This window comes from Syngnathus acus, chromosome 3 (genome assembly GCF_901709675.1).
Source record: "Syngnathus acus chromosome 3, fSynAcu1.2, whole genome shotgun sequence".
Taxonomy (NCBI): domain Eukaryota; kingdom Metazoa; phylum Chordata; class Actinopteri; order Syngnathiformes; family Syngnathidae; genus Syngnathus; species Syngnathus acus.
In genome coordinates this window covers 13,184,949-13,203,607 of record NC_051089.1, presented here as the reverse complement: position 1 = coordinate 13,203,607, position 18,659 = coordinate 13,184,949, and the positions used below count along the sequence as shown (strand labels likewise).

General features: G+C 38.4%; 1 protein-coding gene across 3 annotated transcripts in view; it reads right to left on the bottom strand.

The window, feature by feature from the left end:
- Positions 1-18,659, bottom strand: part of luzp2 (leucine zipper protein 2) — a 98,381-nt gene that overhangs the window by 27,608 nt on the left and 52,114 nt on the right. For all 3 annotated transcript variants that reach the window (XM_037248430.1, XM_037248429.1, XM_037248428.1), the window contains exons 2-5: positions 17,848-17,965; positions 14,145-14,215; positions 12,069-12,150; positions 7,589-7,651 (exon numbers count right to left, since the gene is read on the bottom strand). In XM_037248430.1, the coding sequence (XP_037104325.1) occupies positions 7,589-7,651; positions 12,069-12,150; positions 14,145-14,215; positions 17,848-17,965 (334 nt within the window). The remainder of the gene's footprint in view (positions 1-7,588; positions 7,652-12,068; positions 12,151-14,144; positions 14,216-17,847; positions 17,966-18,659) is intronic.

Genomic DNA, 18,659 nt, shown 5'->3' with positions numbered 1-18,659 from the left:
TTAACCCAGAATATAACATCATTCTGCAACTCGTGTCTTATTTTTCCTCCCTTTATGTGATTCATCCATCCATCCACCTTTCTCTTGTCTCCTGCTTATCCTCAGTAGGGTCACGGGTGCACGAAAAACTATCCCAGTCTACTTCGGGTGAGAGGCAGGCTACAACCTGAATGGGTCTCCAGCCAATAACAGGGCACATATAGAGACCGTACACTCACATTAACACCTATGTTAGACAGTTAACCTAACATCCATGTTTTGGGAATGTAGAAGGAAAGCACAGTACCCGTAAAAAAAAAAAAAGCCAGAGCATGGGTACAAGCATATAAAACCTCTGAACGGTGAGGCGGTCATGCTTGCCAGTTGTCCACCGTGTCACATTATGTCAATTATGATTGGTTGCTCATTCTTTATTCATAAAGATTTCTTCACAGGAAGCAATCCTCATCCCACTTCCATCACACCTTAATTAAGACGTAAAGATGAAGTTTAAAAATATTTGCTTTGGTGTCCAAAGTAGAATGTATTGAACCTCTCCTCTCCCAAAAAAGCTGTCCATCACACAAGAGCTTGTGATTTAAGTTGACAAGGTCCTCAAACTGATTTTTACAAAGTCACTTCATTCATGAATAATTAATGGTATGTTGAGTCGATAAATAAAAGGTTATTTGACTGATGAAACAGCATCATTTTTTTTAATATCTTGGTCAAGGTCTTTGACAATCCATTAAAAAACTGAGGGATTAAACTTGCAACCTTTATGCAGTCAGGAAACAAATAACTGATCTAATCTATTATATAAACATCAAATCCTAATTTCAAAATTGAAGCTGCAGCACTATTTTAGCGCAGTAACAACCTAAAAAATACATTACTTTTTGTGAAGAATATATTTTAGTTCACAACATAAAATGTGTTGTATTCTCTCACCAAACATATTTTGAGCTCGTATGAAATGGGAAGGTTTCAAGTGTTGTATTTGTCTTCATTTTAATGTTATGGGATGTCAGAGAGAGATAACAACAATAAAAAGTAGAATAATAGCAACAGCTAGAGTGCAAAAACTACACAGCGTCCCCGGCTTTGGTGGCTTAGTCCTCTGTAGTCTCCACAGTTTTGGGGCAATCACAATGCAGCATACGTATATATTGAAAATATATATAGGTCTACAAATATACTATATACTATATACATACATACTATATACACGTACATACCTAAATGTAACACTGAAAGCACAATTTTTCCCCCCCACAAATGCAATAGGTTCTAGGCGTCTTGCTGCGTGCCGTGCTTTCATGAAAATACCGAAGGACCAACAATAATATCACTTTTTATTCACCCTATAAACGATCAGTCGTCTCATGCAAGTAAGTCAGCCCTCATCCTACACCATCTACTTCTGGGCCAATGAGCTGGGTTGACAGCCAGTGGGGAAAGGTTTCATTTGTCTCCCCTTCTCGTTTGTGTCGCCTCCTCTTCCTTGCTCAGTGGTGAGTGTTTGTGGCATGCTGCCGCTTGGAGTTTCCAAAAGCAGAGACCAAAGAGTTGACTGAGAAAGCCATTGACCTTAGTGTTAAGAAAATGAAAGCATTTCATCTTGTGGAGGCAACCGTTCATTCAATGTACGTGACACATTGACACTTTCCCAAACATAAACAACCTCCGCACACAACCTCCGCACATTGCACCAAGTAAATGTTGATTATCACAAGCTAACGCTGCTTTAACGTTAATCTGTGCTTCACCAAAGCTCTCCGCATCTGTTTTTACTTGGCGTGAAGCCATCACTGGCAAATTTAACCATATACCTCCTCCAGAAACACTTAAAGTAAGCACCCATAGAGATCCTTTTGCATAATCACCAGTGAAGGCGGCATTTCATCATGAAACTGCCGTATCACACTGTTCAATGCATGTAGCAGTTTGCTGCATGACATTACCGAACACACTTCACCCACACAACCATGTTGACAACTTTGAATATGCACTCGTTATCAGAAATTACTGCTTCGATGTATGGAACTTCTTCCAGCCTCGCTGATTGGCAAACAAACACCGTGTGCGGGTTCACATTTTCTGAAATGGAAAGCCAAGTAAAGGTTTTCGTGGTTGTTGAATTTCACAGTTATTCGGTGGTCAGGCACTCTAGAGACCCAACCAAATTATTTATATTTTATACATATCTGGGTCGGTGGATGGAAGGATGGATGGATGGATTAAATTTGTATGTATATTGCAATTTTGTAAAAGTTGTCTTTTTGGTCAATATGACTTTATAGTTATTGCTTACTACAGGGTGTGACAAATCCTCTTTATTGCTTGCTGCCATAGATTATACACTCTTAAAAATGATGGGTTACAATCAAGATAGTTTTGGTTAGAAATTGGACACATCTTTATAGAAAACAACCCAACAAATTGGTTAACCTTAATCATAAATTGGATCAAATTGGCTTGGTCCAGTTTTCAACCCAGCACTTTAATGTTTGTATGTTGATTTTAGTGACACAATTAAGTAAGTTCGACAGAAAATTAATGGATGGATTTGCAAAATCCTTTATGGAGTCCAGCCTATTAGACAATGAAATGATGGAACTAAAATATGCATATTATATGCAAATTACAACCACAGAAATATCCATTTGTCTTATCAGTCTATAAAAAAAGCACTTGGGTGGTGGAATTGCAGATTTAATACAATCAGCCCCCTGGCATGCTGAGCTCATATGTCATCATATTAGTCTTAGACACTGCGCCACAACTTGGTCAGTCAGCTTTGAGGATTGACTGCCACCTCAGATTTCATTACAGACAAGCTCAAGAATATTTTACTTCTTGCTTAAAATAACACACACTTTCTAGTCTGCACAACTTCTGATCGTAAAGCCTCTGCTATTACAAATTTTTCATAACTTCAGGCAGAGCGTAAACGATGACAAAAAATAAATGTTGGCTATTACCTTCAGAGACAGCATTGTTAATACTTCATGTCACTGAGAAATTGTACTTCATCAATATTGAAAAGCAACTAGCGTATTTTCCGGACTATAAGTCGCTCCGAGTATGTCGCACCAGCCATAAAACGCATGATAAAGAAAAAAAAAACATATATAAGTCGCACCGGAGTACAAGTCACATTTTTGGGGGGGGACTTTATTTGACAAAATCCACCACCAAGAACAGACATAAATAGGCAACAACAGGCTAAACGATACGGTATGCTAACATTACATAAATAAACGAGGAACTGAGAACGTGCCTGACGTAACATATTAACAGTTATTCAAATAAATATAACGTTTATCAAACCATCCGTGTCACTTCAAATCATTAAATCCATCGAAATCTTCGTCCTCTGTGTAAACAGCGCCGCTGCTGACTCTGGAAGTACATGCGGCACTGAGGTCGGACTCATCGTCAGTTGCGGTTCCAGTTTTTCCGCAGGCCTATATAGCTATTTATCAACTAATATCAAATAACTATAACATCCATCCATTTTCTGAACCGCTTAGTCCCCACGGGGGTCGCGGGAGTGCTGGAGCCTATCCCAGCCGTCATCGGGCAGTAGGCGGGGGACACCCTGAACCGGTTGCCAGCCAATCGCAGGGCACACAGAGACAAACAACCATTTGCACTCGCACTCAATCCTAGGGACAATTTGGAGTCTTCAATCGGCCTACCAAGCATGTTTTTTGGATGTGGGAGGAAACCGGAGTGCCTGGAGAAAACCCACGCGGGCCCGGGGAGAACATGCAAACTCCACACAGGGAGGGCCGGAGGTGGAATCGAACCCGCACCCTCCTAACTGTGAGGCGGACGTGCTACCCAGTGCGCCACCGAGCCGCATAACTATAACATAAATAACAATTTTAACGAACCATCCGTGTCACTCCAAATCATTAAATCCATCAAAATCGTTGTCCTCTGTGTCACTTAAACGAGGATAATTTGACAATCATGGCGTATTACACAGAGAAATGAAAATACAGATGACCCATAATACTGAACTGAGGTCAGCTGGTGCTTTTTAACGTGATATTACTTCCTGATTTGACGCTTCCCATTTAGCTAACTCGACCCCATCCTATGCATAACAAAAGAGCCCTACTATTTCTCATTTATAAATTAAGTCAATCAGGCTGGTCAGTATACTGTATAACCTGTGCTCTCTAAGTAAGTGACAATGTCCTACCACTTCTCATTCCATTTCACTTAAAGCTCCATTTTCGTCAGTGCACTATCCCTCCTAAAATCAGGTCAGCAATCATACGTGTGAAATTACTTTTGACACAGTCTCGATGGTGTTGAGACCCTACTTTTGTTAATACTGTGGTTATCCAGTCATTGAGGACTATACCAGCTCAGACGTGAGAAAGCTATTTGTTCATCATGCTGTTAATATCCTGCAGCTCAGTGTTTTTGTGAATTTCTCAGAAGAAAGGCATTTTTTCCTATTCATTTTTTTTTCACTGCAAAAAGATAATTTCCGGCTGGCTTGCCATTTCAGTAAGAAACTAATGGAATCAGTTGTTAAACAGACAATGACAACGCATTTTCATCAGTATTTTGTCACCCCAGAAAAACGGACGGCTCAAATTTTGCCCATTTTCACGATTTAATTAATATAAAATAAAATATTTAGGCTCGAAACATAATTTGCAAGTATTGCATATAGTGAGTTGGCAAATTATCCATTTAAATTCTCTGTAAGACTGATGAAAAGCAGTATGATCCAAGTTTGCATGCAAGTCATTCTCCTTTGACCGTATTTTACCGTATTTTGCGCACCATGAGGAGCTTCGGGTTAAAAGGCGCAGACTCAATTGTGGGGGCTATTCTGTACTTAATCCACACAAAGGGGACACCGCATTATTGGGCGCAGTGCATGCATGCCATGACTTACGATAAAAAAAAAAAATTCACAAGAGCATGACAGTGAGTTTGGTTGTACTTTATTCTACTATTTAATCATGTACTGTACTGTAGTCATATTATTGTTTATACGATATTCATACGCAAAGTCTTTATCTTCTGGATCTGAATAAAATAGTTGGGCTAGCTTGCCATTAAACATGCCAAGTCGTCATTGTCGGACTCAAACCTTTTCAAATTTCAAATTCAAATGTCATTTTACGTATTTTGCGTATTCTCACCACACAAAAACATATAGAGATTTTGGAATTCGGTCCACACAAAAGGCGCACATTATTAAAAGGCGCACCTTTGGCTTTTGAGAAAATTAAACGCTTTTACAGTGTGGAAAATAAGTTAAGTATTGCACCAGTAATCATAATGCATTATGGATTCAATGATGAATACCAGTCTTTTAGTTCTCTGTCTTTGAGTTTTTTTGTGATTCCACAACAAATGGGTGTCATTTTATGGCGCAGTGGAGTATTATCGCAAGAAAAAATAATAATACATGTCTCTGTCTCAGTTGCTTTGTGCATAGTTGCAGATTTGAATTTTTTCTTAAATGTGATTTTTAGTTCATCTGTCATGCATTTTCCTGTTTTTGACATTTTCATTCCCTGCAGTTATGTAGCAGTTTGACTATTTGTTATTTAGTATGCATATCAAATTTGCATATAAATATCCATCCATCCACTTTCAATACCGCTTATCCTGTTCAAGGTCTTGGGGTGCTAGAGCCTATCCCAATTGACTTCAGGCAAAAGGAAGACTACATCCTGAACTTGTCAGCGGACAGTCGCAGGGGGCATGCTCTATATACTGTAGATAGACAGCCATTCAAACTTGCACCAAAGTCAAGTGAATGTACCACTAAAGCATCAATGAAGTGGATACATATGAAAGCTGTATATAGTAAATTTAAAGATGCATGTGACTTACTGTATCATCAAAACATTCACTGTGCAATTAATAAGGCTTTCAACATGGACACAGTTTAGGTGTGTAGTGGATTTAGTGAAATAGAATTGAAAAACAATTGTGGGTGGGGGATGAAGAAATTGGAATTCAACTGGCGTTGCTCAATGGATTGTGGCAAACTTTGAAGCTTTTATTGTAACAGTTTAACATTATTTTTCTTTGACTTCCTGAATGCAATACATTTCAGTAAGACACTGTAATAGATTCTGTGCATGCAACCAATTTAAATGTCAGGTCATCACAGATGTCAGTGATGTTCTGCTGAGCACAAACGATCCTTTCTGTATGTGATTACGTTGGCCCAGAAACCTTGGAAGGGCATTTACTAAGTGATGCAGATCTGGGACGGGGAAAATAGCAAATGTCAGCAATTATTATTAGTCATATGATGATGGAGCAACTGGTTGAGACATCTGCCAGAGCAGTGCAAGCACAGTGGCTTGCTGATCCTAAGCATTGGGGACATGTAATGGAGAAGATGTAAAACATTTGACAAAAGTACAGTAATACTCTTAGCCATAATTGCTGCTGGTTCCAACCATGCTTCTGATACAATGGAAGCAGGAGGAGTTTCTTTCAAATAAATATTATTTAGATTTTAGATTGATTGAGATTCTTCTGGGTAACCCAAAGTCTGTTAAAGGAGGGTTGTTTTTGCATCCCTGATACATTACGGACACATTTCACATCAACTCAATAAAGCTACCACAGTTGATATTCCAAGGTAAGTCCATTCATTTCTTATAATACTATGAATTGGTGTCTTAAGTGACTGCTCAGTTATTATTAATGAAGAATAAACTGCTGACAACAGTTCTTTTCTGGCATATAACTCTCTGTTGTGCCTAAATTAGGATTAGCACGAGTTTTGATTGTGTTATTTAAATATTATTAACCAAAGATCAAATTATGTGAAAGAAGAAAAATGCCATTTCATATATGTGCTTCACCCCAAGAAATAACAATCACAATTGGTGTCAAGCACTTTATTTGTTCTAGTTCCATGTTGTTTAAGAGTAAAGGAATACTTAATTGTCCATTACCAAGGCAAATCATGGCCCTCTTTATTGGCCATTCATCTACTTAAACAGATCTAGTGTGCAATACCATCCACATGCACAGTCACCCTTTGTGCAAATCATTGTTTTCATCACTTTATAATGGGTAAAGCACTTGAGAGCCAAGTCAATGAGCGTAATACTTAATATGACTGACCAAGTGAATGACCATTCATTTAATTGCAATATTCTAAAAACAGCAGTATTTGTAAATAGAGGGTTGCATATATATGTATATATATACATAAATACATACACAAGCACGCACGCACGCACGCACGCGCGCACGCACGCACGCATGCAATTATTTCTGGACTATAAGCCACTAATTTTTGCACAGGTTTTTAAACCTGCGACTTATAGTCCGGTGCGACTTATCTATAGATTTTTCATGATTTTTGTGATATTGTAAAAGGAATTGTTTTGATAATACAGGTAATACAAATGAGGACAACTGCGGTTTATAGTCTGGTGTAGCTTACATATGAATAGTATTTTCCACTAATTTTAGCTGGCACGGTTTATATTCAGGTGTGGTTTATATTTGACCTCAGTTTACTTCAGATAGGTTAAAACTGAAGAATAAAAGTAAAAGTAGCACTTGCAAGTGTTCGAATGTTGAATAGATGACTCACCTCTTGTTGTAAATCCTTGATGATTTTGGTTTTCTTTTCCATCTCCGCTTTTATCAGTTTAACCTGAAGGCAGAAAAAAAAAAAAAAAGAATGCTCTTTGAATATTTGTCAGCATTGGCTAAGAATTAAAGCACTTTTAATGAATGTGGTGAAAGGTACCAATCCTGGAATAATGTTGATAATCTCTCTCTCTCTCTCTCTCTCTCTCTCTCTCTCTCTCTCTCTCTCTCTCTCTCTCTCTCTCTCTCTCTCTCTCTCTCTCTCTCTCTCTCTCTCTCTCTCTCTCTCTCTCTCTCTCTCTCTCTCTCTCTCTCTCTCTCTCTCTCTCTCTCTCTCTCTCTATATATATATATATATGTATATATGTATATATATATATATATAGAGAGAGAGAGATAAGAGAAGAGCTGAGTAATATCAATAGTTGCGTCTACTAGAGTAAGAAAAAGAGAGAGAGAGAGCCGGGGGGAGAGAGAGAGCGAGAAAGACAGAGTGGGGGAGAGAGAGAGAGAGAGAGAGAGAGAGAGGTTGTGGTGTGCAAGCAGTTTTTATGCTTTGAGAGTCCTTGAAAGAGGTCAGTCATCAAGATAGACAATAAAGGCAATAATCATGGTGTTGGTAACCTCATAACAGGAATGCACCTTAGGCAACTGTAAATTAAGCCCTGCCAGTTGACTCGCATTCCATGGCAAGATAACATCAGGGTTTATCTTTGAGCCTTTCAGTCTCAGAGCCAAAGGGACTGGTTAATAAAAACATAAAACACATTTTTACATTCTGTAAATCTGACATTCCTTGTGCTAAATTATACTGTTTTATTATTTACTGCTTTGTTACAAGAGGTTATCAACCCCATTAGAAAAAAAAACAAAAAAAAACACATGATGAAAAATAGCTCGCTTGACAATTGTAGAAATTATGCTTGCTATTTAATGAAGCCTACAAACATGTATTTTGATGGATTTTCTCCGCTTGCAGAGACTGGATCAGTCAGAAGCTACTTGAAATGTGGTGAAAGTTATAATGAGCATGTACTGTATGCAGGAATAGCAAAAAGAATATTGTATTTGATCTGTACTTTATTTCGTCATGCCTTTTCCTGATTGAATTCAAGAAGCGATACTGGCTTTTATTGTTAAGAACAAGAACACAGTGCCTCACTGTTGATCTTAATGGCCCTTCAATAATGTTTTTGTCAAAGTGTCAAATTATGTGGCTAATAAACACTTAGAAAACCAATTAAACCATCAGGTGTGCCAGCTTTTGTATTAAAATTACATGTTCTTTTCATTGCTCTCACTGCATGGACTTTGTTGCTTAGTGACATTCAACCTCTATCCTTCAAATAAGAATACATGATTATCACATAAGACTCATAATAGGTATCCATGGGAACTTTTTTGAATAAATGAATCCATTTACTGCTAAATAACATTCTCTACCCATTAAATGTCCTATTCCGCATTATTTTTTGGCTTTTTGTTTGAAATAGATTATTTGATTAGATGATATGGTTTGGAAATGCAGAGGACACCTTATTTCACCCTTCTCTTATCACCCCAAAATGAGTGAAGGTTATTTCAGAATTCCTCATTTTCATTTCATATGTAAATAAACACTGTTCTGACCGTATCAGTGTTCTTCTCAATTTGAATATGGAAAACAGCTTTCCTTTGATTGGTAATTGTACATTACTGCAAGGCAGCATTCATAGAGCATTGATGAATTATCGAAATTAACAAACCATAAAAATATAGAATAATAATCACGGAAGAAGCAAGTGGCTACAGAAAAATGTCGTGACTGAAAATAAAAAAAGGGCAGTTTTTTATTATAGCTCGCTTAGCTCCCATTCATTTCCACAATCACGGCAATTAACCTATTTAATCCACGTTATAAATCAAATATGTAATTCAACATTGTTGTAAAACACAATTTGTCCAAAACTAAATTGAAGCCATTTGTTCTTCTCCTGCAAGGTTGGCAGGTGATGCAGTAAGATGCAGGTGCCCAACTGTTCTGTCATTTTTGAATGGGTGCGTACCAACCACAAAGTGAAGAGGTATTTGAATAAAGAGTACCTTTAGCTAATCTACGTGACACCGAGGGCTAGACAGACAAAAAAAAAAAACATAGATCAAATTCATTGTATTGGACTCGGAGGAAGGCTGGACATATTCCCGGTGGGCTCGGTTGCCAGATCTAGCCTAACTCAAGACAATGGCAAAATCTGATTTGTTTTGCCTATTATCGGCTATCGCATACAGTCAACAAACTGTATAGACTTGTCAAAGATTTATTTCTAGATTTTTTAAAATATTTTGTGATTTTAGTTGTTGTTTTTTTGGGGTTGTACTCTGTAATAAGGCAACCTCCATTTTTCGAGGAAAACACAGATTGGAGATTTATCAGTATTTGATTTAATTTTCATTTTCTAATGCATTTGAATGGGCATCACTTAAAATTTGTCGCATTGTGGGCTGGCCTGGTTGCTAGTCTCCCTCAAATCCAAAGTGGTTAGGGTGAGACATTATTGTCATAAAATAATCCAACACAAAAACAAGATTCAAAGAAATCAAATAATCACAATATGTTTCAATTACAGTATACCGAATTCTCCAAATTAGTTGTCTACAGACAGAATTTCACAAATGCTCTGTTCTCTGATCAAGACTCATACGGGTTATTACCGAGATTTTGCACACTTGAATCCCCCCCCATAAACCCATGTATGATACTCACATGTATAATATTGATTTGTGTGTTACTCTCAAGAAATCACGGTAATACCATTTAATGAGCATACATGTCAAACTCAATAAAATTGTGCAAGCTGTAGTACACTCAAATAAGAGACATCCTATGACCTGTGCACTGCATTTTTGTTTTTATCTACTACTCAATCTACTGTATGTAGAAAGCGGCAATTGCAATTTCCTACCGTGCATTATCACCCCCTGACCAAGCATAAAAAGTCGTCAGATTTTTTTTTTTTTAATGAGTCTGAATGGAAAATTCCAGCAGCGTTCTGTCTTGGATTAAACTTCATGCTGACTAGTTACTATTTACTGCAGGGGAATGTTTCAATCCATCAGCCCTGTGAACGCACAAAACATGTGGAGCTAAGTCTTATACAGATCAGGTTCACATACACTGGAAATAAAATGAGACGCTTGTATGCTTAGGGCAACAACAGCTTGGAGTATGTACTAGTTTTATAACTTTCCTATTTCAATGACTTTTAAAGCTGAGCGACTTTTGTGTTTTCTTTTGGCAATGGACCAGGGGTACAAACCTGATGACAGTATATTGTCCGCTCACATTGGTCAGCTGAATGTCATGCTGACTAGTTTCTATTTCCTGCAGGGGAATGTTACAATCCATCAGCCTTATGAACTCACAAAACATCTGGAGCTCAGTCTTATACACAATGGGCACATCAAATTCGCATACACTGGAAATAAAACGACAAGTTTGTACGCTTCGGGCAACAACAGCTTGAAGTATGTACTTGTTTTATAACTTTCCCATTTCAATGACTTTTAAAGTAGAGCAAATTTTGTGTTTTCTTTTGGCCGTGGACCAGGGGTACAAATCTGATGACAGTATAATGTCTGCTCACATTGGTCAGCTGAATGTGAATGAGACTGGTGGAACATGTGTTCCTCTTAGTGATTAAATCTAAGCTTGTTAATCATTCATTCAGCCTAAAAAGCAATTAGTGGATGATACACACCAAATGCTCATAAAGTATTGCAATCTGCCCGCATCCCAATACCCTCATGAAATTAGACAGAATCGTGTGACATTAGTTTGAGTAGACAATAAAGGAGACTTCCCCTCACTCCATTTAAAAGCAGTTCTCAGGTATGAAATAAACATGTCTGTGACATGCTTTTCTCAAAATGTTGTGACTTGCAACAAATAGCCATGTGAATTTGATGGAGCACAAATTATGTTTAGTTTTAGTTAATAATCCGATAATGGCTGGACTGTGTTTGTTTTTAATTTACTACAAAAAAAGCAGAAAGTAAGAGAGTAATGTTAGCGTTGTATTGATCTTAATAGGTTGGTGTCTAATGATCTATTATTTATATTTTGTTTCCCCCACTTCACTGTATCCATTGCGGTTTTTCAATATCTAAATGGACTGCCGAAGGAAGCTGGAGCAGCCAAGACAAACCTAACAACAGCATGTGCCATACACAAATGCCCAAGTCGACACCAACCTTACTGCAGAGAGGCAACCGCACTAACCACTGGGCCATTGTGCTCCCCTTGCCCGCTTTTATTAATCTTAAATTGGGGATTGAATGGAGGGGACAGACCACTTTCTCTTGCCATTTTATAAGCGTGTCAAGTGTTGAGTGAAGGAGCTGACAGAGAGCGCTCCTGGCTAATAAGCCTAGGTCAGCGTTGACAGGTGACAGAACAGGTTCAAAACGACCGGATGTTGATGTTCAGGTCAGGTCTGTCTTACTGTGGCCTGCTGCTTCTCGGCTCTCTCGTTGGCCTCATCCAGCTGCTTCTGCAATGCGGCCTGGAGGGACTTCATCTCGTCTCTGTCAATTGTGAAGTAAATGAGATACTGTTAGGACGCTTTAGACATGTTCTGAGTGACTTAGACTAGCAGTGAAAGGCTATACTCAGAAAAGCAATGCTTGGTAAAATATTCGTTCTTACAATTTTGTGTATAACAAATGAATCTTTTTTTTTCCCTTCTCTAATGCCACCAGCAAATGTGATTCGTTTTACATGACTGTGAGTCACAATTACAGTTACAAGGCAGTTGGTGAACATAAATAATATATACATGTTGTGATGGTAACTATTACAAATTGAAGATTTGGGAAACTTCTGGTCTCTTTCTGACATTCTTAGTACATCAACATTTTTAGTCCCATTTCCATTTTCGGGATGAATAATACAAACATGATGTTTTTGCACATGGCACTTTGTGAGTGAAGAGATGTTGAACAACCTGAAGTGAACTTGTTCAATTAGTCAGCCCTCGCTTATGCATTTATTCCAATACATTTCTGCATTTCTCTGCTGTAGTGTCAGGACCTCTGTTTCCCATCTATTTTCCTACTGGCCGACAAATCAAATGCATTATTACATCCTCTCACTCCTGTGGCTTGTTAGTCCCAAGTCATAATAAAGTTCTTTTTAATTAAAGGAGCCTTGACTAATGTAAATGAAATAGAGGCCATTTGAGATGGTGATGACATAGTTTGAAGTATCCATTGTGTTTTGTAAAGTACCTCCCTTTGAGCATTTGTAACACTAACATGAATGCTAATGATGAATATTTTCTTGCAGTTTGATGCTCATGCTCACACACTGTAACAGTGATGCAGTACAGTTTAACTTAAGACTTGGTAGCATGGCAAAAATGTAGAAAGCAGTGCAATGTATTTGATGTTGCAAAGCACAGCTGTACCTTACATGACAAGCACAGAGTTAAGCAGCGGTGTCTTGGAAGGCAAAATGCCAAGTGCATTGTTTGTGTTGAAATAATGTCTTTGATTTAACAGCTGCAAAGCACTTTTATACGCCAGTGGGTTTGTGTTTTGGCATTGCCAAAATCCTGGAAAAAAGATTTCCTTTTCAGTCACCAGCCACCCACGACTGCTTTGGCATTTCATTTTTTTTCTCATCTCTTGTGTCCCTTGCTTGGAAACACTTCTGTAACAAAATCAAAACGTGCCCACATAGACAGGAAAGGTCACGGTGACTGTGAGGCTGACACAGAGGTACATAGCAGTGAGGAGGTGGGAAAAGAGGCCAAATAGGTTTATAAAAGGCGAAATCATCAGGTTTTTTTTTTGGTTTGTTGTTTTTATTCCTTTGCTTTCATAAAATCTAAAGCAACCACTGAGAGTAATCCATCAGTGTAGAGTCCGAGAATTGCAATATGGAGTAGTTGTCAAAAATGAGTTGTTTGTGATTAATCACATTTGTCTTCTGTCATGATGGAACCGGCTAATGATTACACTTAGCACAAGTGGGACTCCACAGGCGGATTAATAACACTTGCTACTAAAATTGCGATTCAGTGCTGGGTAAGCAACATGGAGCCAAGCTCTATGGTTCTTAGCTTCATCATGTGAACGCTGCTATGCGTTGGTGATAGGCTATTGATTGGTGCTGCATGTAGGAGGCTGGACTTTAATCAGTCTGACATTTCAGAGAGCAAGGAGGCCACAGATGACTCCTAATCATTAACAGTCTCATTACACACAACATTAATCAGACAATCCTAACTGGTGGGGCACTTTAAGTAAACAGTTTTCCAGCTCGCTTGCAAAAAGATATATTGCTAACCCAGGAAGAGTTCTTTTCGAGTATGGCTCTCTTATTTCACATATGTGGTTCGATTCCAAGTCGAATGTTGTGTATAGATTTACAAGACAGCGCTGTTGTCAAATGATTAATTGATTTGTTTGTGAAGGGATTGATAAGGTATTTCTCAGTTTTGGACTTTAAATTTAACTCAAGTTACTTACATTTTAAATATGTTATATCTTAAAAGCAATAGTGCTGGTGTCCTTACCGCTGTTTGTGGCTGAGCTCCAAAATCCTCTGTACGTCCTTCTTGGCGACTGAGTCATCGTTTTTCAATGACTAAAAGAGACAAAGAGATTTTTGCATATTATACAATGACCTGCCCATTAGTGTTAAACAAGCACGCTTCATGCTGTATGTAGGAAACAAAATTTAAAGCAAGATAATCTTTGAATACATAATAATAGCACAAACGGATGAATCTTAAAATAATCAAGATGAATATGTTAATGAACATAGAATTATGCAGCAGATGTTCAAATGTTGTTGACGCCCCAGAAAAAAAATATAGCCTCCAACAATCTGGCTATGAAGTCTGAAAGAATCTTAACAAGGGGTAAAGAGAGAAGGACTGATTTTTTTTTTCTTACTGGTGCCTAAGCATCTGCCTGATGGGTAATCCAGGAATAATCAGGCCTCTGATTGCTTGATTCTCCCTTGAAGATATTTCGATTGCTATGAATTGGGCAGAAAATCCTACGGTAATAAGACTCCAAAATGATATAGCTTATTTTAAAACATGCTTGAAGGTAAATGTTGTGGCAATTAATATTGCATTTCCATAAATTCCATTTGCATTGGTGGTGCAGTGATGTTTTCTCCTTCTTTAGTGTCTCCAAGGGCCCTCATTCACATTAATGTTCAGGGATAAAGCAGGCACTGTTGACAAATGAATATTAAATCAGTCAAAGCTCTTTTGAGCTATGCAAGTGGAGGAGGAAACCTGTTATGACTTACAGTGGGACCTCAAAAAGCCTTTTTCGTACAATTTACAATGTGACCCACATTTTCTGAAGTTACGCCGCTCACAAATGTTTTGCATCTGAACCACCATAATGGAACATGTCACATGAGACTACAGTGAACTTGATTGCAACCTCAGTTCAACAACCATGCATCCTCTGTGACCCTTGTTCTCATTAGGTCCTAATGATTAGGATCATGGGTGAGCTGTAGCCTACAGCAGCTGATTTTGGGCAAGATGAATCGATTGCCAAATAATTGTAAGGTACAAACAAACCTTTGAACCAGTGGGCAATTAAGAAATTTAGAATTGGGGAGAAAGTAAGAGGATCCCTAGAAAACCCACAAAACCAAGAGGAGAACATGTGGACCGCCACACAGGAAGACACAGAAATCACATAACTATGAGGCAGAAGTGTGAACCCCTCACCCTTAATTATTAATTCATAATGTGTGTTTTGCTTTTTCCTTTTGTGACTTCCCAAGTACAATATATTTCATACGACTAGTTACTTGCATTTTAAATTAGTATTACAAACAAAATCTGTGTAGACTAATAACTTAAATAAGTTTAGTTACTTTTAAGTTGCTTTTTTCATCAGGCTTTAAGTAATTTAATAATGATTTTGACATTTTAAAAGGAAAATGAACAAAAAGCAACCATAACTGGTAAGGTTAAGCTGTACTGAGCATTTTTAACTATATAATGTGTTGAATGCTTTGAATACATTTTGGGAGACAACAAGCGTTAACTCATATTTGTATGAGTAAGAAGATGCACTCATTTTTAATATAAAAATATTAGAACTGATATTTCCTCCAGTAAATAAATAACCCCAGCCTGTTCCCATATCTAAAATGATCAACATATTCAAATAAATTTACACACATGGAAGAAAAAAGTTTGAATTGTCATTGTGTTCATACAACTGATAGCACAATTTTTCAAAAGGTTGGTATAATCAGAAAGCTTGTTACATGTTTGATCTTGGAGGAGCAAAATGAAAACAAATGATTACAAAACAGACAGTTTTTCTGCATCAGAAATCAATACCTTAATGTCCCACATTGCATGCTTATTTTAAACAGTTAGCTGCGGCAAGGCAAGGTACCGACCTGCACACTGCTGAAATGTCCACACACGAACACCCACTAAAGCGTGTAACACATGCAGTACAATGTCAGGTGTAACCTCGGGGTAGTTGAGTGTTGCGCAAGCACATTGCAAGTAAGGTCTTCAACATACGAGTTAGTTCCTCTATTAAAGTCCAGATATTAATTTGACCGATAACAATAAAAGTGGATGGAGTGATTAGGTCCTAAAAACATATAGGCAAGAATATTTTCTTGCAAAAGCCAAATTATCTTGGCAAGGCAGGTAAACTAAACCTGACATAGCAAATGGGATGCTTACTTCACAGCAGTTTATTTCACAAGTGAAACTGGGATATGCCAGTTTGGAAAAGGGCAAGCTTTGTCACATCTATGATAGGTCACTCAACAAGTTAAAGATTCAACTCTAGAGGGCTATTCAGATAGTGTGAAATATAGCTCTTTAATACGCAGGATAATGTTGGCAACACTTACTTTATGTTTCTGGCGTAGGCTATTTTAATCAGCACACGGGTTTTACAGCGGTTTGTGGTGGATGAGCAGGGTTGTGGAGCCTGAGTTTTAAATTTTATTTGTGCTGACAAATATGTCCATCCGTCCATCCATGCATCCATCCATCCATTTTCTGTACCGCTTGTCCCCCACGGGGTCACGGGCGTGCTGGAGCCTATCCAAGCAGTCATCGGGCAGTAGGCGGGGAACACCCTGAACCGGTTGCCAGCCAATCGCAGGGCACACAGAGACGAACAACCATCTGCACTCGCACTCACACCTACGGGTAATTTGAAGTGCTCAATCAGCCTACCATGCATGTTTTTGTGATGTGGGAGGAAACTGGAGTGCCCGGAGAAAACCCACCCGGGCACGGGAAGAACATGCAAACTCCACACAGGAAGGGTCGGAGGTGGAATCGAACCCACACCGTCTGAACTGTGAGGCGAAAGTGCTAAACAGTGGACCACTGACGAATATGTAAAAAAGGTATGTAATGTAAAAAGGAAATGATTAAATACTATGTTATTCACTTGATTTACATGGAAGTGGGTATGACTGTCAAGTAAAAAAACAACAACAATCAAGCAACGTTCCTAGAAGGTAAACCTGAAACTTGAAGGCAACTGATAAACACTGGCTAATTCAAATCTGCTTCAACAAACCAATTCTCTTCTAAATAACAATTCTGTTTCTTTTCTTTGTGTGTTGATTAGGTTCTCACAAATCTTCTTTTCCCAAACACAATCTCTGCCCTGTCCATTATGCTGGCACAGGGCCCAGGATGAAAGTACAGTAGTTGTCTGCAGTGGAAAGACATCTGTCTGCCCGGGGACATGATAGCCACATTTAGGACTAAGTGCACCCACACACACTTTCCTGGCCGCGCATCATTTCTTTGATAACCAATTTACTGATAATTACATTTGAGCCATAAACACAGAAAGCCATCAGTCAATCATAAGAATTGAAGGGAGGCACTGAAAGGGGATGCATTTTAAGTCTGATCTCAATTCTCTTCTGTGTTGGAAACAAAAGAAAAAAAAGCGCATCAAGGTTAACGTTCCTTGGTTTTCAATTTTTTTTCACTGAAATGTTGCATTGGGGGAATTTGTTGAGGAGGACTGCCGTACAGGGTAATAACCAGAACAATGTCATTGTCATTTTCCAAATAGATAATAATAGTTCAATTTCTGTCTTCTTTCCCATTTCTTCAAGTCCATTTAGTCTCTTAAAATATAATTTAATTCTAATTGTGAAAAAGCACTTTTCCTCATAAATCCAAAGTCGCCAAAGCCTTGTACTCTTCAGTATCTTTCAGTAAGAAACAGAAAATGTCCAACCTGAATGTTGCCTTTGATACTGTCCAGCTCCTTAGATGTCTTGGAGAGTTGGTGCAAGATGCTGCTTCTTTCAGTGAAGACTTCCTTTAGCTTCTTTTCCAGCTCATCGTAGCTTTGTCTTTCAAGAGAGAAAAAGATATGATGTTAGTTTTAATGTGTACCGCTGGCTGAGATTCAGCCTTTACTGACAGGTTGTGGAGCAAATGTTAAAGAAAAAAAATCTGGCAAGCACAGTCACCAGAGAAAGGAGATGTATTGAAAAAATGGATATGTGCAATCCCGCCCATTGCTAATTCAACCAATGCTTTGAGTGACATCTGTTTAAAAGCTGTTGACCTGAGGCATGCCCCTACTGTTCCATTATAATATGGACGGTGTCCATTCAGCTATTATAGAAGAGGGGGCAGGAGTGGGTGGATGGGCGTAATGTGTCTCTGTATAACTGAGCTTCCACTGAAAAATACTGCAGAAGAATTTGGGGTGTTTATCACTGAGCCTTCAGAGAAAAAGACAAATGCTATTTCACAACATTGTTTGCAATTACTCAAAGCCATGGCAAAAAATGTCCATTATAGTCACGGACACCCACTGAAATGCCAGAGGTACTACCTGGAAGTTTGGACACATGCTGTACAATTTAACAGTACAAACTATATCGTGAGTGAACTAAGAGCTATGATCATGTGACCCACCACATTTATTTTGTGGCTCATTTAACATAATCCGGGAGTGCACCTCTCACTGGCTGTTACTTAATAATCCATCCATCCAGTTTCTGAACCGCTTAGTCCCCACGGGGCTCGCGGGCGTGC